Below are 23513 nucleotides of genomic sequence, written 5' to 3'. Positions count from 1 at the left end.
ATAATAATAATAATAATAATAATAATAATAATAATAATAATAATAATACACACACAATGGTCTCCCATGTTTACTTGTGCTAAACGTCTCCCGCCCACCTCCTAGACAAGCAGGAAGCAGGGAGAGCGCAGCTGAGGGGCTAGGTTTGTATTCGAGGGAGGAGGGGGCTGTGTTGGAGAAAGAAGACAACAGGAGGATTTTTAAGTATAACACGACAGTACATCGTTTATATCGATATAGTCTCATCTTATATCGCAAAAACAATTATCTCGATATTTTTAAAATATCAAGATATCGCCCAGCTCTCCATCTCTTCCACCTCAGATGCCTGAGACTTCAGGCTCCCACCCAAGGTGCTCAGGAACAGCTACACCTGCACCACTGACAGCATCTTGAGCGAGAGCATCACCACCTGGATGGACAGCTGCACAAAAGTGGACTTGAAGGCAAAACAGCTCTTTCCAACCTGCAGGTCATTTATTACAGAAGGTGCAGGTTGAAGGCTGAGAAGATCCTCAAACTACCCAACCACTGGACATTCACTCCACTCCTTGGTGCCATCAGGTTTCACAGCCTTAGAGCGAGCAAGGAAGAGCTTCTTCCCTCAGATTGTACACCTGCTCAACTCTGAGCAATAAGAATCAGTCCTTACATATTTGCAGATCTTTGGATGCACGTACAACAAATTAACATATGTGATTGTGACCGTTTACTTTTGTACTCTGATATCAAAGTTCAGACGAGAAGTCTCCCGATCCTCAGATGCCTTCAACTTGTTCAAACTGCAACAGCCCGACATTTAACAAACACTCCCAGATGCAAGAATGTCAGTTTTATTTTTCTTCATGAAGCATTTGGTGCACGTCTTAGCTTTTGTTAAGGACTCCAATACAACATTGATGGCTGTCTTATGTGCAGGCCATTCCAATCAGCATTACATACTGAAGGTTCTTCCCCCACCATGTTGCCAACATTTAAAGCTCGATAAACTTCAAAAATGCACACATACTAATGCAGCATTTCCCTGTCAACTTTCCATTGGCCGAGACAGGGAAGTTTCAGTTCATGAATTGTCTTCAAAAACTAAAAGTGAAATCAGATGTTTGGACATTTCTTTTGTTGCCGAGATGTTTTGTCTTTCAGTCGGAGGAGCCCAAACTGAATCCCACAAACAGCTCACTTAGAGTGGAGCAAAAAAAAAAAAAGTTTGCTGGTGATAAGATGACCTCTGGGGCCCGCCCTCTCCCAATTCATTTCAGTTTATAGTGACAAGTCACAACACAAGTCATCTCAGGGCACTGAACAGAAACATATAAAAAAAAATTTGAGCAGACTTTGAATTAAACTCCACAGAACTCATCTAGAGTAAACATGGTGACAGGAAAAACTCCCTCATAAGAAACCTTTGGTAGAACCAGGCTCAGGACAAGCAGCCATCTGCTTCAGACTTAACAGATACAATGGCAGGTCAAGAATCACATGTTGGAAACAAGTTTACTGTTAAATTTTAAAATCATTTAAGGAAATTAGGTCCGTTTGTCCTCCATTAGTCTAAGCTTAAGAAAAATCTTAAGCCCATTTTTAAACCTGACAGTCAAGTCTTTAGGCAGAAACTGGAAGTTGGTTCTAGAAGAGAGCCAGCTCCCTCCCATTCTGCTTTTGGAAGCTCTAGGGACCATAAGTAAGCCTGCCTTGCTTCCCAGCAAGTCCTTTAAAGGCAGTCATGCCAAAGTGGTTCAAAACTAAGTTCATGCTCATTAATCCAGGTATAAAGCCATTTGTTTGCTTTATACCTGGATTAACATGAACTTTTTAAATCGATGCAGGTTTATGGTCAAGACCAGCTAGACTGGTGATGGAGAGCCTACTAAACATAAGTGCATTGTAAGGACAATTTCAGTGCATATCAGTAAAAAAGTAAATTTTATTTAAAGACATTTAAAATAGATTAACACCTTTTTTGGAGACATTAGAAACATTCACTCTGCTGCAGCTTGATCCTGGTCCAACCAGCCTCTAGATTGACCTTTTGAGTGTAGGGACTGGTGCTACCATCTACCAAGGAGCAGCTGAAGGGATCTGAAGCTGCTGCTTCTGGACAGTCACTTGGTTCTAGTAAGAAGGTCATTTCAGACGTCTGATAGCAAAGCCACCAAAGGTTGCAGGGATCTCGTAAACTGTAGCCAAGGAAAAACCCTGACCAGGAGCTCCCACAGTGCGGCTCCTGGGGACAGCCAGATGTTTGCTGGTTTTGTAGGTCTGCAACCAGCTTTTGGGTCTGGATCCTCCTTGATGACCCACAGAGGGTTTCAAAGCCTGGGTGTGAGGAGAGAACCTCTTGGCCTTCTGTCCTTCAGATCTACGTTTTGAGAACACCCTTTTAGCAGGACCGCGGGCATATGTCTGCATCAGTACAGGGCGTCCACGTTGTCCAGGAGCAACTGGGCCAAACAGACGAGAAGAGGAGCCCACCTCGCTGAAACGGACTGCAGCAGCCCTGGAAGGTTGACGTGGTGCAGGTCTGAAGGAGAAAGTCGGTCTGGAAGCCAAAATGAGATTCTTGCTAGGACGCTGCATCCCCCACAGAGCAGGCCAGTTTCTTCCGTTGATAGAGGGGTTCTTCTGGTTCAGACTCACTGAAGGTCCACCAGCAGAAGGGTGGAACGACTGCCTTGCTGCTTTTGGAGCATCAGCCCTGGGTGACAACAACCTTTGCATGTTCGCTTTGGCTGCAAAGCTGCTCTTCAGTCTAAATGAACTCTGGGATGCAGCTTGTGTAGAGCTCCTAGTAGAGAGTCCTGGACCAGAACCACTGGGAACTGCAGGACCAGTGTTTGAGCTCCTGCTCCGGACAGAGCTTTGAGAAATGAAGCCTTGTCTGACTCGATCCTGGGGATAGCTGCCAGATTTGATCAGGCTGCTGTCTGGTGGTGGGAAGCCAACATGTGGGTTGCTGCTCTGGAAGCTCTGAGCTGGAGGAGGATGAGACAACATGAGTCCACTGCGATGAGACATTGGACCAACAGCTGACATTCCTGTCCTTACCTCCTTTAGTCCAGAGACAACATACATGTTCTGCTTGCACCAAGACCACCACCAAGATCCTGTTCAGGAAATAAAGCAGAAACATTAAAAAGAAAAGTGAATGTTTCAATCAAAGCAACAGACACTCACCCCAAACCAAGTCCACAAGTCATTTCTGGATCTCTGCTCAAGGACTAGCCTGCAGGCCCTGGCTCTGTGAGTGGTACTGAAGTGATCTGGTATTTATTGGAACCTGGAGCCAATCACTGCTCAATTATTTGATTGTCTGCAGGTGCTGCTGATCTGGAGTCAAGAGTTCATCTCATTTGTCTCAACTTTAGGATTCATCCTGAGATCATGCACTTTTATCACAGGTTGTTGTAAATGTTCACTTTTTTTTTTTGCTTTAATGGATAGAGAACCTTCTGATATTTTAAATGTAACTTGTTAGTGATCATGGTTGACTGCAGCTTGTAGTTTCTCTTTGCCACCAAGTAAAACAATTTATTTAACAGCATTTATTAGATTCACTCACGCCCAGAACAAAGAGAAAGTTTAAACAGTGAAGACCTTAGAAAATGAGGAAACTGGTTGAGATGTTTGGACACAATCTAGAAACCATCCAGGCTCAAGCCTGCCATGAACTGGAAACTTCTGCTGGATCAACATGTCTGTGTGCAGTGAAGCTCCAACAGTGGCACGTTCAAACCCGACAGCAGCTGTCCTCATGGACAAGACAAATGTCTTCTGGAGAAAAGTTCATGGTCAGGTGAGACAGACACTGGCTTATCTGACAAGACCTCCAAATCCTATTTTACTTGAGTTTGATGGTTACACTTGGACACAGTCCAGTTGAGTTCCAACAAGACCATGAGCCTGAACACACCTGAACTGGTTTCTGATTAGATACATCTCATCACTCCCATAAAAAAGAGTTGAACTCAGTAATTAACAGCCAAACATTCAGATACATTCCTGCTCAGGATGAGTGTGAAACTTCTGACCGTAGAGCCAGATGTTAACATTTATTGAACTTTCACTGTGTCAAAGTAACTTTGAAATAAATCGTGTATTTTACTCTTCAGGCAGTGAAGATCTAAATGAAATGATTCATAAAAACTGTCTTCTGTGCCACGTTTAGCTTCATGACGCAATAAAGTAAAATTTACTAACGTTGTGCATTTCCCACCAAACATCAGTGACGTAAATATAAAATAATTACTGTAATGTTTGGCTCTCTGTCTCCAGAGCAAAGAAGCCTCCAACACCTGTCACCTGGCCAGCCTCCTGCTGCTGAAGGTCAGTCAGAAAATCACAACCTGTTTTTCTGCTCAGTGTCGTGTGACGTAACTCTGGACCTCTCCTAAAGGTCAGCATCTGTCAGCATTTTGGAGCCGTGAGGTCAGAGATGTCATGTCTGCAGCAGCTGTGCAGCCTGCTGCCCTTTAACCCCTGGCACTGGTTCAGTCTGGGACAGATGTGTTTACAGCAGCTGGACAGCCACACAAGCACAGGTACAGTTCAACATCCTGTAGTTATCGAAGCCCAGAGGTTTCCTTCATGTCTGGGTTTTTATCTGAACCGACTGATGAGCTAACAGCTAGTCTGAGCAAGGCTAAGACAAAAGTGGACCGCAGCCGTCTTAAAGTAACTCCAAACTCAGAACGTTCATAGCCGCTCATGCAAACGCTTTTTTCTAAAACTTTCAGTGTAAATATCATATCAATATCCGATTACCGTATTTTTCAGATTATATGGCACAATATCAACGAACGGGTCTGTTTTCATACATAAAGTGCACCAGATTATAAGACGCATTAAGCGAAACAGAACAGCCAGACAAGTCAAACTTTATTCAGCTCATTCACAATAACTCAACATTGTTCATGTAACACATACAATACACTCACTTTTTCAGTTCATTCCTCTTCCACAACTCCATCAAAATCTTCATCTTCAGGGTCTGAGTTTAACCAGAATTAATACATAAGGTGCACCGGATTATGAGGCTCACTGTCGATTTTTGAGAAAATTAAAGGATTTTAAGTGCGTCTTGTAGTCCGAAAAATACAGTAGATCAAAGTGATCAGTTTAAGATCCACTGTTGAAAAGAGTTTTAAATTCCTACAGTCAAGTCTTTGTTGAACAGATGTTGCTGAACGTGTAGATAAAATGTGAGAATGGGTTTGTTTTTTGCCTCATGCTAACAGAACCAGCAGGAGAGCCTGAGGAGGAGCAGGAGGAGGCAGCAGAGCTCAGGGAGGATCAGATGTGGCTCAAAGCTTGTATCTGTTTCATCAGGACGAGGTAGGGCTCACAATTTAACACAACTAATGAAACAACAACCTGCCCCAGTGTTCAGGAATAAAGTTATTCAAACATCTGAAGATAAACTGTCTCCTAAGTATTCATGAAAGAGTACCTCGTGATTCACTAACTGTTCTTTAAGGCACACATCAGCTGACCTGCGCATGTGATTTTTAGGATTTCCTGCACACTAACAAATGTAATGTTGCGTTCAAGGCTGGTGAAAAGCTGGGACATTTGGACGTTTTACTTATTGAGCTTTTTACAGGAACACATCCAAAGAACCCAAAGGTTCAGAACAGTTCCAGGATGTTTGACGTTCAACTTTTGGCCCTTTGCACCTGCTTTTTTATTGACTTTTATGTACAAACATTTATAAGTTAGTTTTACTGGTATTTTACTTTGTGTTAGCGAAATGTCCCCGATGTTTAATGTTGCTCTTTGTCAGAATGACATCAGAGCAGCTGAAACACTCGTAGATATGGATCCACGCCAACCCTTGAAAAAGGGGAACGCAAACATGAAACATTTCTCTTCATTTTTTGTCAGATAAGAAGCCCATGATCTGTGATAATAATAAATATACACAAACAACAAATTAAAATGGCATAAAAGACACAGAAGTAGGCACAAATCTATCTAGACCACAATGCTTTGCAAAAATACCAACTTTGAGCAGCGCATTAGTAACTGTACAAAGGTCAGTGAGTTGGGAACCGTGTATTTCTGACTCCTAACCCCATATTCAAACACACATGATTGCTTCAATGTTTCTGGTTTCCAAAAATGTTAATTTTGTGGACTGAACCCAAAATGTATTTTTTTTTCTAGCTTTTTTTTTTTCCAGCTTCTCCCTGCGTTAGGGGCTGCCACAGCGAACTAAGTCGAAAATTTTCAGAAATTGTTCATGTCTGAAATGAATAAGTTCTGTTTAATATAATAAATGGTATAAACCAGTTGAATCCCAGCAGCAGTAACTGTTGCCTTCATGTTTTCTACGTGGATGTGTAGCTCACACTTTATCTTCAGAGGATGGACACAGCGGTGGTCTCACCATCGTATCTGTCCTCTGGTAGAGGATAGTGCGTCGCCACTAGAGGGCGCTGCTGCTCTTAATTTACAGGCAATTTCTACAGAAGAAGAATAACCTACCATGTTAGGAAAGTTCATTTCAGCTGTTCAGATCACAAAGTTAAAGTGTTTGAACTCTAGTAAGGTCAGTGTAAGTGGGTGAGCTTTAATGACGGTGCCAAGTCAGAAATACTTTGTTTCCAGTTACCAAATAAATCTGGTTGATTCTCAGCAGTCTTGAATGCAGCATTAAATTTGCTGATCGGTGCGCAGCAGTGGACCCGTGCATGTGCATTTGAAAATATATAATATTTCTACTTGTGTAGTCTGATTGTGTACATTAGAGAAACTATATTTGTAAATGCTGTACACCTTCATATAAAAGTCCTCTGCCACAGCAGCTGCTCACGTTAAGAACAGGAACTTATAAGAGCAACATTTAATAATGAAATGACTTCTGCTTTACAAAGAACAAGAATACTTTGACTTTTTTAAATTCATTTTTTAAAATATATATGATCTTCAAATATCAGCTGTCTCACACACCATGTTTAAGTCTTGAACTGGTCTCCATGCTGCCTCCCAGACTCCTGCTGAGAGTCCTTCAGCAGCAGCAGTCCTCCTTCGTGCTGCAGCGCAGTGAAAAGGCCCTGCACACGACAGACGAGGCCTTACAGCACCTGAATCCTACACAAGCTACACTGCAGACGCTCACTCAGGTCAGAACTGGTTTTAATTTGAAGGGTAAAGAATCCCATCTTTCCACCACGGTAACATGACATCTCTTGGATTGTCCAGGTGATGTCAGAGGACCTGGTCCCAGAGAAGATGAAGGAAGACTTCCAGGACGGGGAAAGTCTGCTCAGTGTGTCGCCGCAGAGCTTCAGAGAGCGCTGGTGGAACAAGGTCTTACTGACTGGGGTGTTTGAGATGCGCCAGCTCCAGGAAACGTCCTAATGCTCCGAGACTGAATGTTTGCAGAGAAGACAGCAAAGAGTTCTTACATTTATTTACTTAAAGTCTTGAAAAAGTTAAAACCACAAACAAACTACCGTGTCGTTTAAAAAGTGAATGTAAATAAACAGTGAACTTGAATGATGTCCTAGATTTTTACTGATTATTCTACAGTACTGTGTCAGTAAAATGTTTCATTGGGATGATGTTTAGTATGTGTACTTATATTTCTTTTATATTTTCAAGTAAAGAAGCTGCAAATAAAAACCTTCAGTAATCAAGACAGTAAAGAACATAAAATGAACACTGTGCATTAAATGTAAATATAATAAAAATAGTTTCATATGTGTGGAATAAAAGAAAAAAGACCAGATGTATTTTGATGAGAATTGATGTCTGTGTTGTCATTATTCCTACAGACTGCAGCTGACTGACGAGTGACGCTACTGAAGAGACTAACCAGCAAAGCTCCCCTGAATCTTTCACGTAGAAGGTTCTAATCAAAGTTCTGACATGCAGCATTTAGTTTTCCACAAGAGGTTCAATCATTGTTTTAGTTCTTAAAAATGTGTTTTTAATTTTTCAGAACAGATAAAAGGAAAAAGATTCATTACTTCAGATGTGTCCTATGATGCTGCCTTAACTCAGGCCCTGACAGCCTCTGATGCCAACAAGAGGATTCTGTGCAGGTCCCAGTTTGAAGGAATCCTATTCTGTGCAGGTCCCAGTTTGAAAGAATCTTTTTCTGTGCAGGTCCCAGTTTGAAGGAATCCTTGGACGTTCAGAAGACAGGATGATTAGGTGTGATTGAAGCAGTGATAGATGGTCATCTTGGATGAACATCAACTGGAAACCTGTAGTAAAGCTACATCGAATTAGTGAAATAGAAGTTGAAGTATTAATACTCAAATAATCAAAGTGCAGTTTAATAATAATTATATAAAAGATTAAAACAAAAGTAATACCTCAAAACAATGTAAAATTAGAAAATATCCCAAAAAGAAATGCAGCGAACACTATCATTAAAACATAAAAGCAACAATCAGAGTCAGAGATTCTTTATTGTCATTCGCACCTCATGTGGTACATGTGGTGGAGTGAAATTATGTACACGGGGTCCCAGTTACATCCAACAATAAAATTTATAAGAAAAACTAATAACATCTAAGATATGAACTAAGAAAAACATCAACTAAATATACACTAAGTACTCATAACATAAAAACATTGAACATCAGCACAAACATGAACATGAGTCTGTGAGCAGATGTGCACGCATGAACACATCAACATTGAAACAGATCAGCAGCAACATGAAACAGATCAGCAGCAACATGATATGGTTTTTCACAGTGATTATTCTAGTTAGAGATTCATGAGTCTAACAGCCTCAGGGTAGAAGCTGTTCCTCAGTCTAGTGGTTCTACACTTAATGCTCCTCAACCTCCTGCCTGAGGGGAGTGGGGCAAAAAGTGTGTGTGCTGGGTGAGTGGGGTCCTTCATGATGCAGGTGGCCCTCTTCCTGCATCTAGAGGTGTAGATGTCTGTGATGGTGGGGAGGCTGATTCCGACAGATTTCTGTGCAGCCTTCACCACTCTGCAAAGCTTTTCTTTCTGCAGCTGTGCAGCCTCCATGCCACACGTTGATGCTGGAGCACAGGATGCTCTCCACTACACACCTGTAGAAGGAGGTGAGGACTGAGCTTCCCAGACCAGCTCGCCTCAGCCGTCTGAGGAAGTAGAGTCTCTGATGAGCTTTCTTGATCAGGCTGGTGGTGTTGTTGCTCCAGCTGAGGTTGTCATTCATGTGTACACCCAAGTACTTGTAGCTGGAGACCACTTCCACCGCAGATCCTCTCATGTTCAGTGGGGTGTAGATGTTTTAGTTCCTTCTGAAGTCCACAATCATCTCCTTTGTCTTCTTCACATTGATGTGAAGGTTATTCTCTTTGCACCAGCTCTCCAGGTGTTCCACCTCTTGCCTGTAGCTGGACTCATCATTGTTTGTGATGCATCCCACCACCGCTGTATCATCTGCAAACTTTACAATGTGACAGCCTGGATGGGTAGCTGCACAATCATACGTGAGCAGAGTAAACAGGCTCAACACACATCCCTGAGGAGAGCCAATGCTGAGGGTTATGGTGGAGGAGGAGAGGTTGTGGATCCTCACTAACTGGTCTGTTTGTTAAGAAGTCTAGTACCCAGTGGCAAATGGAGGGGCTTAGCCCTAGTGTGGATAGTTTGTCCATCAGGGTTTGGGGGATCATGGTGTTGAAGGCGGATGTGAAGTCCACAAAGAGCATACGGACGTAAGAGTTTTTCTGCTCCAGGTGGGTGAGAGCAGTGTGGACCACAGAAGAGATGGCATCCTCTGTTGATCGGTTCTCACGGTATGCATACTGATGAGGGTCCTCGTTGATGTTGATGGTTGTTTTGATGTGAGTCATGACCAGTTTTTCGAAGCATTTAGCGACTATCGGGGTGAGGGCCACTGGCCGATAGTCATTCAGACCAGTCACTGTAGAGCTTTTTGGGACTGGGATGATGGTGGCAGTCTTCAGGCAGGTGGGAACTGTCTCCAGGGTAAGTGAGGTGTTAAAGATGTCTGCCAGCACCTCACAGAGATGATCAGCACATTCCTTCAACACTTTTCCGGGGATGTTGTCTGGGCCAGTTGCTTTGTGCGGATTAATCCTCCTGAAGGTACTCCTTACTTCTGCTGAGGTCATGCTGAGATGCTCTTCATCCGGTGGTGAGGTGAGTCTGGTGCTGGGTTGTCTGCTCGGGTCTTCAAAGCGTGCATAGAACTTGTTGAGGGCATCAGGCAGAGATGGGTCTTTGGGGCATTGTTCGCTCCATCCATCCATCCATCCATTATCTTTACCCGCTTATTCCATTTTGGGTCACGGGGGTCGCTGGTGCCCATGTCCAGCAATCACTGTGCGAGGGGCAGGGTACACCCTGGATGGGTCGCAAGTCCATCACAGGGCCACACAGAGACAAACGAGACAAACAACCATTCACTTTCTCACACCTAGGGACAATTTAGAGTTACCAATCAGCCTAACATGCATGTTTTTGGTCTGTGGGAGGAAACCGGAGTACCCGGAGAAAACCCACGCATGCACGGAGAGAACATGCAAACTCCACCCAGAAAGGCCCCTGGACCGGGGTTTGAACCAAGGACCTGCTCGCTGAGAGGCAGCAGCTCTACCAGTTGCGCCACCGTGCTGCCCGCATTGTTCGCTCCTTCCTTTATAATCTGTTATGCACTTAATGCCCCTCCACATGCTCCGAGGGTCTTGTGAGATGAATTGACCCTCGATCCTCTGTGCATATGTGGCCTTGGCCCTCTTAATACCAGCAACCAGCTCTTTCCTTGTCCTACTCAGCTCCTCTGAGTTTCCAGACCTGAAGGCAGTGTTCCTGGCTTCCAGCAGGGTGCGCACCTCTGCATTCAGCCAAGGTTTTCTGTTTGGGTAGCTTTTAACATTTCTGATAGTGGAGACGGTTTCAGTACATGTACTAATGTAACCCAGAGCTGAGGATGTGTATTGGTCAAGATCAAGCGAACCTTGTATGTTGTAATGTAAAAAAAATTATCTGAATAAATATTTCACTCAGTCCGGAGGAGACGCCTCATTCCCGACTGGACTTGCTACAGATTCTGCCTTTTGTAACGTCTGACAAAATTGTTTTAGTTTGGATGTACAGAGCAAAAACACAAGTTGCACGAGTAACATTTAGTATTTAAAAAATCTGTTAAGCATGCATGCAGGCTGCAGACTCGGATGCACAATGGCTGAGACAGACGTAACTCCCATTTTTTATTCTGAATAAGAATAAGAAGGCCGCGCTATTTATTTATAGCCGCAGCTTCGTGCACTCTGCCCATCTTTCGGAAGACTGTACGTACATATTCTCGTTGTATCTCGGTGCAATGATAATAAATATTATTCTGATTCTGATTAGCTTCCCCCAAACGTGCACATCATTAGCGGGTTCACTGTGCTGCGTAGCTCACTGAAAAAAATAAAATAAAATACAACAACAGTGTTTCTACTATGGGTCAGTTAAAAATAAGAATTGAAAAACCTTCTTTCTTTCGTATGTTTGTTCTTTTCTTTGATTTATAAAATATTTTGATTTTTTTATGTTAGAAATGCAGAGGTTGTTTTAAACAAAATACAAAACGGATTCCAAAAAAGTTGGGACACTAAATAAATTGTGAATAAAAACTGAATGCAAGGATGTGGAGATGGCAAATGTCAATATTTTATTCGTAATATAACATAGATGACAGATCAAAAGTTTAATCTGAGTAAATGTAACATTTTAAAGGAAAAATATGTTGATTCAAAATTTCACAGTGTCAACAAATCCCCAAAATGTTGGGACAAGTAGCAATAAGTGGCTGGAAAAAGGAAATTGAGCATATAACGAACAGCTGGAAGACCAATTAACACTAATTAGGTCAATTGACAACATGATTGGGTATAAAAAGAGCTTCTCAGAGTGTCAGTGTCTCTCAGAAGCCAAGATGGTAAGAGGATCACCAATTCCACCATTGTTGCGCAGAAAGATAGTGCAGCAGTACCAGAATGGTGTTACCCAGCGTAAAATAGCAAAGACTTTTAAGTTATCATCATCAACCGTGCATAACATCATCAAAAGATTCAGAGAATCTGGAACAATCGCTGTGCGTAAGGGTCAAGGCCATAAAACTCTGCTGGATGCTCGTGATCTCCGGGCCCTTAAACGTCACTGCACCTCAAACAGGAATGCCACTGTCAAGAAAATAACAGAATGGGCTCAGGAATACTTCCAGAAAGCATTGTCAGTGAACACAATCCACCGTGCCATCTGCCGTTGCCAGCTGAAACTCTACAGTGCAAAGAGGAAGCCATTTCTAAGCAAGCTCCACAAGCTCAGACGTTTGCACTGGGCCAGGGGTCATTTAAAATGGAGTGTGGCAAAATGGAAGACCGTTCTGTGGTCAGATGAGTCACGATTTGAAGTTCTTTATGGAACACTGGGACGCCATGTCATCTGGACCAGAGAAGACAAGGATAGCCCAAGTTGTTATCAACGCTCCATTCAGAAGCCTGCATCACTGATGGTATGGGGTTGCATGAGTGCTTGTGGCATGGGCAGCTTGCATGTCTGGAAAGGCACCATTAATTAATTAACAGCACTAGTAAAAGTAACTAATGATATTCTCATGGCCTCAGACAATGGACTTGTGTCTATACTGATCCTGTTAGACCTCAGTGCTGCATTTGATATGGTTGATCACAATATTTTACTACAGAGGCTTGAATATGATACTGGGATTACAGGAACGACCCTAAAATGGTTTAAATCATATCTATCTGATAGATTCCAGTTTGTAAATGTAAATAATAAATCTTCTTCATACACCAAAGTTAGTCATGGAGTTCCTCAGGGCTCAGTGCTTGGGCCAATACTCTTTACTTTATATATGCTTCCATTAGGTAAAGTTATTAAACAGCATGGGATAAATTTCCATTGTTATGCTGATGACACACAATTATATTTGTCCATTAAACCCAATTAATCATATCAGCTACTTAGACTACAAGCATGTCTTAAAGACATAAAAACCTGGATGACCCTTAATTTTCTCCTGTTGAACACAGACAAGATTGAGGTTTTAGTTTTTGGACCTGAGCACCTTAGGAATGATTTTTCAGTCTTTCTCCCTCCTTAGATGGCATTAATCTGTCCTCCTGCTCTAATGTTAAAAATCTTGGTGTTATTTTTGATCAGGACGTGTCTTTTATCCCCCACATTAAAAACATTACTAGAACTGCCTTCTTCCACCTGCGTAATATCAATAAAATTAGAAACATCTTATCTAAAAATGATGCAGAAAAACTGGTCCATGCATTTGTCACGTCTAGACTGGACTATTGCAATGGTTTATTATCTGGGTGTCCAAATACTTCTTTAAAACGTCTTCAGTTGATCCGAAATGCTGCTGCCAGAGTCTTAATTGGAGTTAGTGGGAGAGATCATATCTGTCCAGTTTTAGCTTCTCTCCATTGGCTCCCTGTCAAATCCAGAATAGAATTCAAAATCTTACTTCTAATCTACAAAGCTCTCAACAGCCTAGCTCCATCTTATATTACAGATCTTATTGTTCCATATTTTCCTAACAGAGCACTTCGCCCTCAGACTGCAGGTTTACTTGTGGTTCCTAGAATTTACAAAAACAGAATGGGAGGCAGATCTATCATTTATCAGGCTCCTCTCTTGTGGAACCAACTTCCGATCTCTGTCCGTGAGGCTGACACATTATCCAGTTTTAAAACTAGGTTTAAGACTTTCCTTTTTGATACATCCTATAGTTAGGGTCAGCTTGGGTTTCCTGAGCTGTCCCTTAGTTATGCTGCTATAGGCTTAGACTGCTGGAGGACAAACTAACCACAATTTTCACTCTACTACTGTCTTTACTTACTCTGCTCAACCTGTTTTGTATTTGTAATTATTTTTTCTATCCTTAACATGTGCTTTTTTGTCTTTCAGGTACACCTGGACCTACCATTCTATGTTCGTCTGTCTCTCCTTCCTGTCCTCTCATCCAGCCGGTCAAAGCAGATGGCCGCTTGTCCTGAGCCTGGTTCTGCTGGAGGTTTCTTCCTGTTAAAATGGAGTTTTTCCTTTCCACTGTTGCCACTGTGCTTGCTTAGGATGGGAGACTGCAATGAAGCCAAGTTTAAACTTGTCTGCTGGATTCCTTTGATAGAGAACTTTACTAATTGGCTTTTATGTATGTGAATGTTCCTGTAAAGTGCTCTGAGACAACTTTGTTGTGATTTGGCGCTATATAAATAAACTGAATTGAATTAATTAATGCAGAGAACTATGTTCAGGTTCTAGAACAACATATGCTCCCATCTAGACGTCATCTCTTTCAGAGAAGACCCTGCATTTTTCAACACGATAATGCCAGACCACATTCTGCAGCAATCACAACATCATGGCTACGTAGGAGAAGGATCCGGGTACTGAAATGTCCAGCCTGCAGTCCAGATCTTTCACCTATAGAGAACATTTGGCGCATCATAAAGAGGAAGGTGCGACAAAGAAGGCCCAAGACGATTGAACAGTTAGAGGCCTGTATTAGACATGAATGGGAGAGCATTCCTATTTCTAAACTTGAGAAACTGGTCTCCTCTGTCCCCAGACGTCTGTTGAGTGTTGTAAGAAGAAGGGGGGATGCCACACAGTGGTAAAAATGGACTTGTCCCAACTTTTTGGGGGATTTGTTGATGCCATGAATATTGGAAACAACAGATTTTTCCCTTAAAATGATATATTCTCTCAGTTTAAACTTTTGATCTGTGTTTTGTGTTCTATTCTGAATAAAATATTAGATGTTGGCACCTCCACATTATTGCATTCAGTTTTTATTCACAATTTGTTTAGTGTCCCAACTTTTTTGGAATCCGGTTTGTACCTGTAGAGTTTTAAAAAATGAGTCTTTCAAATTTTATATTTTTATTTCAAGCTCAGACAGCTGTGAAAGACTGATTAGTTCTTTGTGAAATGTTAATACATATAAAGTGTTTTAAAGCAGAAAAGGTGGTCACTTATCTAAAGAACACAAAGTTAAAGGGACTTCCATGTTTTAATAAACAGAATGTAAATAAACCTGTTTATTATTAAAAGGCAGATTGTTCCAAACTTTAGGAACCACGATGGAAAAAGCCAAGTCTGAGTTTCAGTCTAGTTTTCAGGACCAAAAGAATCAGATGATCTCAGGATCCTCAAAGGAACATAAGGTTGAAGAGCTACGATGGGACAAGACCATTTTGATGTTTATAAGTCAACATGAGAATTTCAAAATCAATTAAATATATTTATGGTAAACTAGGGTTCAATCTTTGTGAAGCTGTGTGATTGTGTGATGATAGATAAACCTTTAATACAGCTGAAAAGTTCTCTGAGAAAATGTGTAGATTACAGGATCATGCTCATAAATGTTCTATTTTTTTTGTTGTTGTCTTATTAAGTTTATTCTTGTGTCTTTGTGTATCCAGAACTTCCTCAGCTATCTGTTTTCAAGGAGGAAGAGGTTCTGATGGACCAGCAGGTCTGTAAGGAGGAACCAGAACCTCCACAAAGAGGAAGGTCCCTTTGCAGTCAAGATGATGAGTAGCTGGTTCTGAAAGATGAAACTGATGTTTTAATGGAAACTGATAATTGTGAGGAAAGTAGCAGCATCAAGCCAGAACCAACCTCTTAACCTGTAAATGAAGAAAGCAGTTTGGTCATGGATGCAACCAAACCTTTTCTTTGCAATAATTGTGGGAAAATATTGTTTACCTAATCTAGGATGAGTTTTCACCAAATAACTCACCAAGAGACAGAGCCTTATTCTTGTGAAACATGTTTGAAAAGTTTCAGTCAATGTGACCGTTTGTGGGACCACATGAAAACTCCCAAAGGGGACATTCTTGTGAAACATTTGAAAAGCTTCCATCGACATGACATCTTGAGATTCCACAAGATAACTCACACGGGGGAGAGCGTACTCCTGTCAGATTTGTGGGAACTGATTTGGACTTGAATATCTTTTGGTACGCCACAAACGAACTCACACAGGTGTGAAACTATTTTCTTGTAACATTTGTCATAAAAGTTTCAGCCAAAGTAATAGTTCGACTTATCATATGAGAGTCCACACAGGTGAGAAGCCATGTTCTTGCAAAGAATGTAGAAAAAGTTTCAGTCAAACAGGGAAGTTAAATGTCCACATGAGGACTCACAGGTGAGAAACCATATTCCTGCAACAGGTGTGGTAAAAGTTTAGGATCGAAGACCAGCCTGCTGTATCACATGGGAACTCACACAGGTGAAAAACCTTATTCCTGTAAAATGTGTGGAAAACAATTCATTCAAAGTACTCATTTGATTGGTCACATGAGAAAACACAAATGACAAGCCTCAATGTTGTGAAGAATGTGGAAAAGGTTTTGGTACCATCTGTGCTTTGACCATCCATAAGAGGACTCGTACTGGAGAGAAGCCATATTCTTGTAAAAAATGTGGGAAAAGTCTGAAATCCAGCTCTGGCCTGCTGTATCATGAGAAACTGCTCATGTGAAAAATCTTATTGTTGTACAATCTGTGGGAAAAGATTCAGTCAAAGCCACAAAAAAAACCCACAAGCGAAGTCTTAAAAACTGAAGTGTTTCATGTCAGAGTGTGAGTTTATGTTTCATTTCGAGTGGATTTACAAAATAAACTAGACACAAATATATTCCAGAAATATTCAACTTGAGTCAATTTGGAAACTGAGTAGCTCAAATCATTGATATATCCCGATATTTAAAGCCCTGCTACTGAAAGAAAATGGACTTTCATTTTCCTATGACTAGCATTTCTCTTTTATTAGCTGTCCTCTTATTGTGTTGTGAAGTTTATTTTCACACGGAGTTTGACACCAAGAGGGTTTTCAAGCTGGATTCACTGAACATTGTTCTCACAAGTTGTGTTTTATGGCTGTTGAGTCGTTCTCCATCATGAATAGTCTCTTATATCTATGATACTGTGGGTGAGGGACATCAAGCTCCATGTTGTCTTCATACGAGTATACGCTAAATTGCTTTTTGTCTGGCCTGTAAAAAAGGACCATTCTGCCTTGGAAGACCCAACCGGGGCATAGCTCTTAGGTTCATTCAGGATCACAAATTTCTCCACCACATTAAGGTGACAATTTATGTATGGACTGAACCAACAAAATATAAACTCTTTTTGAAGTGAGAAAACGTGTTGAACAAGACGTGGAATGCCTACATGAATAAAAATTAAAGTCCGTCTGTCTTTGTTTCAGCTTCACATGATTATTATTGCCCATTACTTGCAGAATGCTGCTGATGAAAAATCATATTGCAGATGTTTTGCAGATGTTGTTGAAACGCTGGCATCTTTATCTCTGCCTCCTCCTCTTCTGCCACTCCTGGAGCTATCAAATCACTAGTTCTTCATGGGATTGGTATTTTACTTAACATATCAGTTGGTTTAGTATTTTTTATTTGGTTTATATATATTTTAGCACCTTTTACTATTATTTGCTCTGTTTTGTGGGTCTGTTAAACAGCAGTTTGGTGAACTCAGTTGTAAACGTGTAATAAAAAGTGATTTGATTTCTTTAATATTTTTAGGTTTAAAAACCTCTACACTCATTGTTTGTCTCTCTTCTTTACCAAATGTCCGTGTTACTGTGAATGCATTCTGAGAGAAGACTGTAGGCTGTATGCAGATGGTGCTGAGGCTGCTGAACAGGTCAGTCCACCTGACCCACCTGAACTCACACAGGTGAAAGACCTTATTCCTGTAAAATGTGTGGGAAACAATTCATTCAAAGTACTCATTTGATTATGAGAAAACACACAAGAATGCGGAAAAAGTTTTGGTATCATTTGTGCTTTGATCAGCACATCTAAAGTTTACTCAACTCACCAACCAAGGACACCGACGTTTACATGCTCATGTAGTAAGACAAGCGTGGTTCAATTGAGAAAACAACAAACTCGGCAGAAGCAGTAGAGATTTAATATTAGTTGATGCTTCATTCTTTCACACGTATAACATCGCTGAGAAATAATGTTTAAATAAAACAGACCCTTGTTTGGCTAGCTAGCCTTTAGCCTAGCCTGGAGGACAGCTGCGGCCCTTATATCCATCGTCCACATTCTGACTGATGTCACAGTTGATAATTATTGACTATAGACAGAGCAGCCCTTCCAAAATGATCAGACTACCCCTTTAGGTGTGTGAACAGACCCTTGCAGTCAGGTGGTGTGATGCAGGTCTGGACTCTGTTTGGAGGAGGGCCTCCTCTGTGTCTCTCAGTCAGGCTCTTGCTTCTTCCCAGAGACGTCATCCTGGTCTGCAGAGACCTCCAGTCCCTCTGCCCTGCTGCCATGGGAGCACTAAAGGAGTTGCTGCAAGAAATAACTCTGGTACGCGCAGCCTGGTATTTCTGGGGGGTCCAGTTAAGTCTCAAAGTGATGTTTGTCTGCTGGAGGTTAACGAGCTCCAGGTACATTTTGGCTCTTAGAGCTGGCAGAAACAGTCTGGAGTCCAGTTGAAGCTGAGGACTCTGATGGGTTATTACTCCTACAGGTGCTGATTGGGAACGAGAGAACTTAAAGTGTGCACGGTGGGGGGGTTGGTCTCGCCTGCTGGTCTCCAGTGGAAAGGTTTTGGTTTGCAGTGATAACATGTGTCCTCTAGTGTTGGTAAAGGGGAACTGAAGGTCGGTCTTTAGTTGAGATTGCTGTGAAGAGGAGAAGAGTTTGTAACTGTCACGAAGAAGATCCATCTTTGGATAAAAGTTCAGTGAGTAGCTCCACCGGTCTGATTGTGGGCTAACGCCTGCAGAGAACCCTGAAGGTCTAACTGAAAGGGTTCTGTTCTTCTGACAGGAAGCTCCTTCAGCGACCAGATCAGGGTGATCCTGTGTGCTTTTCTCCACAGATGATTGATGAACAGTTCTGGACTGTTCGTTTGTTGGGGAGATGTTCTGCTGAGAGTCTGGATCTCGAACGCTCGGGCTTGTCTCAGCTGTGGAGAAGATAGCAGGCCCAGCAGGCTGAGACTGAACATCTGAGACAAGAGACTGAGCAGGAAAATCTGACTTACACTGGACCTGGTGTTGGTTCTTCTCCACATTTGATCCTACGTCAAACTGAGTGCAGACCACTGTGTGCTCTGGATTTTCCACACTTCCCCTCTGCTGGTTATAATCTGCTTGTTGGTCCGAAGGATTCTGGTTTTGTTGTAGAGTTTTTTGGCGTGTGTGAGAACCTGCATCTTTACCCTCGACAGGTTGGGCACCACCTTTGCTGCGCTCCACGTCCAGACTCCGTGGATCATGTAACCCCTTCACCAAGGTTTCTGTTGGCGTGCTTTGAGCCTCTTCGTTCCAAGTCCAGAGGCATGTCGTTCTTGTCTGCTTTGACTTTCCATTTCTAACAGTGTTTCCATTCTGAGCTTCTTGTGACGAGGACCGAGGACAAAGAGACGGTGGCTCTGGGATCAGGGTGGCAAAGCCGGGGACTGGTTCGGAGCTGGAGTGAAGTCTGTTGAACTCCTGATGGAAATGTGAGGCTGAGCTGTCTCTGAGGAGAACAACAAGACCCTGATGGACCTGCCCGGACAGCCAGGTGAAACTGGGGGGGACAACAGAAACAATAAGGTACTGAGCTGAAGTCAAACACAAAGGAGGGTGACTTAAACAGCAGAAACCAGATGTTTACATATGCTGTATAAAAACACAGAACCATTTCTCTTAATATCAAGTCAGACCAAACCCTTCATGTGTTAGCTCAATAAGGACCATTTTTTTTCTTTGCTAAATAAAAAATAATGAAAGTGAGTTGTTGTTTTTTTTTAATTTTCTACACGCCTAGCCAATGAGACTGCTGCATACACAGGAGGCCCCGCCCTCCTAGGTTATAAATACGCAGCGTGGTCTCATTTCCCTAATCTTTTTGCACTTCACCTGCTTTCACCTGACTACAGCTTCCCAGTATGAAGCTTAACTGTCCGACTGGAGGTGAGCTCACTCCCTGCCCAGGGCGTCGCTACAAGCTCTGATCCTGCTCGCTTGTTTAGCCTGCTAACTTACAACATCTGCTTACTCCGTTTAGCTCAGCTAAAGATAAGCCTTGATAATGAGGGAGCACATAAAAACAGCACAGCTAACTTTCTGCCAGTTTAGCTTGTTAACTGGCAATTTATTGCTTCCATGAGGTTCTTGCAAAAGTTGTTTGGACTTTGGTCCCATTCCTCCTGACAGAACTGGTGGAACTAAGTCAGGTTTGTAGGACACCTCCCTCACACATGCCTTTTCAGCTCTGCCCACAGATTTTCTATGGGACTGAGATCAGAACTTTGTTGTTTTTAATCCACTTTGTGACTGATCTGGCAGCATGCTGAGGGTCAATGTCCATTTGAAGACCCACTCGTCTTAAGCGCAGAGGTGACAGAGCCTTCTCTGTAGCAGGACCACAAGACTTTGGAACGAGTTACCCTCTGCTTGTCAGACAGGCCCCCTCCCTCTCGGTTTTCAAGTCCCGTTTAAAAACTCACTACTATTCAGTAGCTTTCAACACCAGATGATCTGTGTTTTGATCCTGTACGCTCCACACTGGTTTGTCGTCATTATCTGCATTGTTATTTTTTTTTTTGTCTATATTTTGATTTACCTCATTTTGTATTTTGCTTTGTGTGTTACCTGTTGTTTTGTCTGTACAGCACTTTGGTTGGCCTTGTAGCTGTTTTGAGTGCTTTATAAATAAAGTGGTATGGTATGTGTGTCCAAGCTTTAACTTCCTGGCTCATGTCTTGAGATGCTGCATCAATATTTCCACATATTGTTTTTTCCTCATGATGTCATCTATTTTGTTTAGTGCACCAGAGCCTCCAGCAGCAAAACACTCCCACAGCATGCTGCTGCCACCTAGGGCTGGACAATAATTCAATATCGATATCGCAATATGCTTTTATTCAGTAACGGTGATATGAGTTTTAATCACATTTTTGATATTTCAATATGATTACAGCATTTCACTGACGCATTTCTTTTTCTGTTCGGATTGAGGCGGCTGCTTCCGTTTCAACCAGGACAGAAAAAGCTGCGACACAACTACGTAAGCACGTGGCGACGTGGATGTTACACAGAGCTCGAGTCCAGAAGGTGCTTTAGCAGGCTAGGCTAATCTCAAATACGCGTCAAGTTTTCACTTCAAAATGAGTTCCCATGACCATCAGAATGTGACTGAACAAACTTTCCAAAGCGAAGAGAAAGAGGATGACATAAATGATAAGAGGAAAGACTAATTTGGCGGTATGGAAGTGGTTCGGCTTTCTAAGATCTGATAAACTGCAGGTTTCAGTCAGTGTGCTGCAAAATGTGATGGAGAGTCGTTCCAACTAGCAGAGGGAACATCTAACTTGTTCCACTCGATAGAATATACTGAGACTTCAATGATGTTGATTTGTGTTCTCTTTATCCCTCTCTCTCCTCTATTCCTATCTCCTTCTTTACCTTTTAACTCTTCTCTCACTTTTCTGCTTTGTCATCTTCTTTGTTTTCCGTCCCCGTGTCCATTACATCTGGAACAAACCCAAAGCAAATTCTAATAAAGTTTAATTTATATATCAAGCAGAGCATTAAGGTCAGCCATAATGCTCTGCTTGTGAAAGTAAATCTGTTGGGCATCACTTTGACACTCAGACAATAATTCTAAGTGTCACAATGCCGGACAGGACAAGGGGAACAAAAAATAAAATTTAAAACTATTAATATTGACAAAGTTGAGAATTTTATGTTAATTTGAAGGTGATTTCAAAATTTTTTTGAAGGCTACATACAAATAAACTGTGAACATTAATTTATTTGTACAGTTTGTACAGTTTTTCTGAGGCTTTTATATTGTTTATTTTGATACAGAATTATATCGTTATTGACCTAAATTACAAAATATATTGTGATAAAAGTTTTGGCCACGTCGTCCAGCCCTACTGCCACCCCATATCCACCAGTGGGATGGTGCTTGCTGCTTCCCCCTTTTTCCTCCAAACGTAACAATGGTCATTACAGCCACACAGTTCAGTTTTAGTTTCATCAGACCACATGATGCGTGTGCATTTACAAACTGTAACTGGTCTTTCTTATGGTGCTTTGAGATTAATGTATTTGTCTTCTCTGAGTATCCTTTCAGCCCATGGTGCTCCAGGACTGGTTTCACTATCTGACCAGTCAATCCACACATTTCACAACAAAACAAGTTCATCTCAGGAACACAGAACCTGTTTCCTTCCAGAGCAGTATGATGGCAGGACATTCCCTTGATGTTTATACTTGTGTATGCTAGAACAGAAGAACGTTGAACCTTCAGCATCAGAAAATTGGACCCAATGATAATAATAATAATAATAATAATAATAATAATAACAATGATAATAATAATGATAATAATGTGTATGTGTTGTCATCATTGTACGTGAACATACAATGGGTGAAATTGGCTCTCTGCATTTAACCCATCCACCACCAGGTGGAGCAGTGAGCAGCTATTGAAAGCGCTGGGGAGCAAGTGGGGATAGGGTGTGCTGCTCAGAGACACCACCAGATGTGTAATGACTGGGGATTGACTCTGGGACATTCAGGTCTCGAGTCAGCTGCTCTGCCTCTACCCCATCTCAGCCCCCTATGCCTCACAAAGAAAAAGTGTATTCCTCCAATTACCTCAGATGTTGTCAGCTAACCAATCAGAAGCTTCCAAAGCCATGACATCATCATGTGGGCTTTCCCAAATTGGTTAAAGACATCATAATCATAGTGTATGTAAACTTGTGACTTGAAGAAAGTAAAAAAAATAAATAAATAAATAAACTATTAAAAATCTGTACTTTGTTATTCTGGAATTTAAAAAATAAAATCAATTTGTGATTCCTAACTAACCTAAAACAGGAAAGGTTTAACGTCAGACAGTGTGGAATACAAGGTTTTACTCTAAGTGTCTATTCAAGCTTTGGTGTGTGCGCACGTGTATGTGTGCACCTGTATGATCCAGCCAACACCTCAGTCCAGTCAGCGATGATGAAACTCTCAGCTATCTGACCGGTCAGCTTCCGGCCCGTCTTGGCACAGTAGGTCCGTCCTTGGACACTTCGTACCGACAGCTCCTGTGCACATAAACACAACGATTATCTCAAACAAGTTATGTGTTTTTTGTTTTTTTTTGGTCAACTTTCTGCAAAGTCAAAGTACAATACAAATGAGAGGGCATCTGGACAGTGTCCCAAAAATGTTCTGCATGACCGAACATATCTAAAAGGGTAAACTCCACTTGAGAAAACTGCTAATATTAAATATTAAATATGGAGGTTTTTCACCTTTTTTCAGGGTGTCGATGCAGCTACTGCTGAATACCTAGCCTAGCCACTCCTGTCCTGCAGAACCCGGTAAGTAAAATTTTGTAGCTACATATAAAGTACTGTATGTTGTTAAAATGATGTAAGTTTAAGAGTTTAGAACATTGCAAGAGTGTGGGAAGGGTTTAAAACACCTTAATATATATCCAACATTTTTCAGTCAGGTCATCTGGACA

The 23513-nt window shown here is 41.7% G+C and overlaps 3 protein-coding genes across 3 annotated transcripts in view; 1 reads left to right on the top strand and 2 right to left on the bottom strand.

The window, feature by feature from the left end:
- zgc:101716 (uncharacterized protein LOC492784 homolog) overlaps positions 1-7400 on the top strand; it is a 10808-nt gene extending 3408 nt beyond the window's left edge. Inside the window, exons 4-8 of the mRNA XM_037676420.1 lie at positions 4273-4323; positions 4394-4538; positions 5235-5331; positions 6989-7121; positions 7201-7400. Of these exons, the coding sequence (XP_037532348.1) occupies positions 4273-4323; positions 4394-4538; positions 5235-5331; positions 6989-7121; positions 7201-7359 (585 nt within the window). The 3' untranslated portion in view covers positions 7360-7400. The remainder of the gene's footprint in view (positions 1-4272; positions 4324-4393; positions 4539-5234; positions 5332-6988; positions 7122-7200) is intronic.
- Positions 1907-3246, bottom strand: LOC119409522. Its single transcript, XM_037676417.1, has 3 exons — positions 3175-3246; positions 3046-3104; positions 1907-2972 (listed from the first exon to the last, which is right to left on the bottom strand). Exons 1-3 carry the CDS (start codon positions 3195-3197, stop codon positions 2125-2127), a joined length of 930 nt encoding a protein of 309 aa, XP_037532345.1. The 5' UTR covers positions 3198-3246; the 3' UTR covers positions 1907-2124.
- A 10748-nt stretch (positions 7401-18148) lies between the features above and the next one.
- Positions 18149-23513, bottom strand: part of LOC119410382 (protein FAM83A) — a 9731-nt gene continuing 4366 nt past the window's right edge. The window contains exons 5-7 of the mRNA XM_037677294.1: positions 22964-23088; positions 19213-19565; positions 18149-18306 (exon numbers count right to left, since the gene is read on the bottom strand). Of these exons, the coding sequence (XP_037533222.1) occupies positions 18149-18306; positions 19213-19565; positions 22964-23088 (636 nt within the window). The remainder of the gene's footprint in view (positions 18307-19212; positions 19566-22963; positions 23089-23513) is intronic.

The sequence above is a fragment of the Nematolebias whitei genome, chromosome 5, assembly GCF_014905685.2.
Source record: "Nematolebias whitei isolate Nwh7 chromosome 5, NemWhi1, whole genome shotgun sequence".
Lineage (NCBI taxonomy): Eukaryota > Metazoa > Chordata > Actinopteri > Cyprinodontiformes > Rivulidae > Nematolebias > Nematolebias whitei.
The sequence above is the reverse complement of the archived record's forward strand: the minus strand, read 5'-3'. Positions and strand labels throughout refer to the sequence as shown.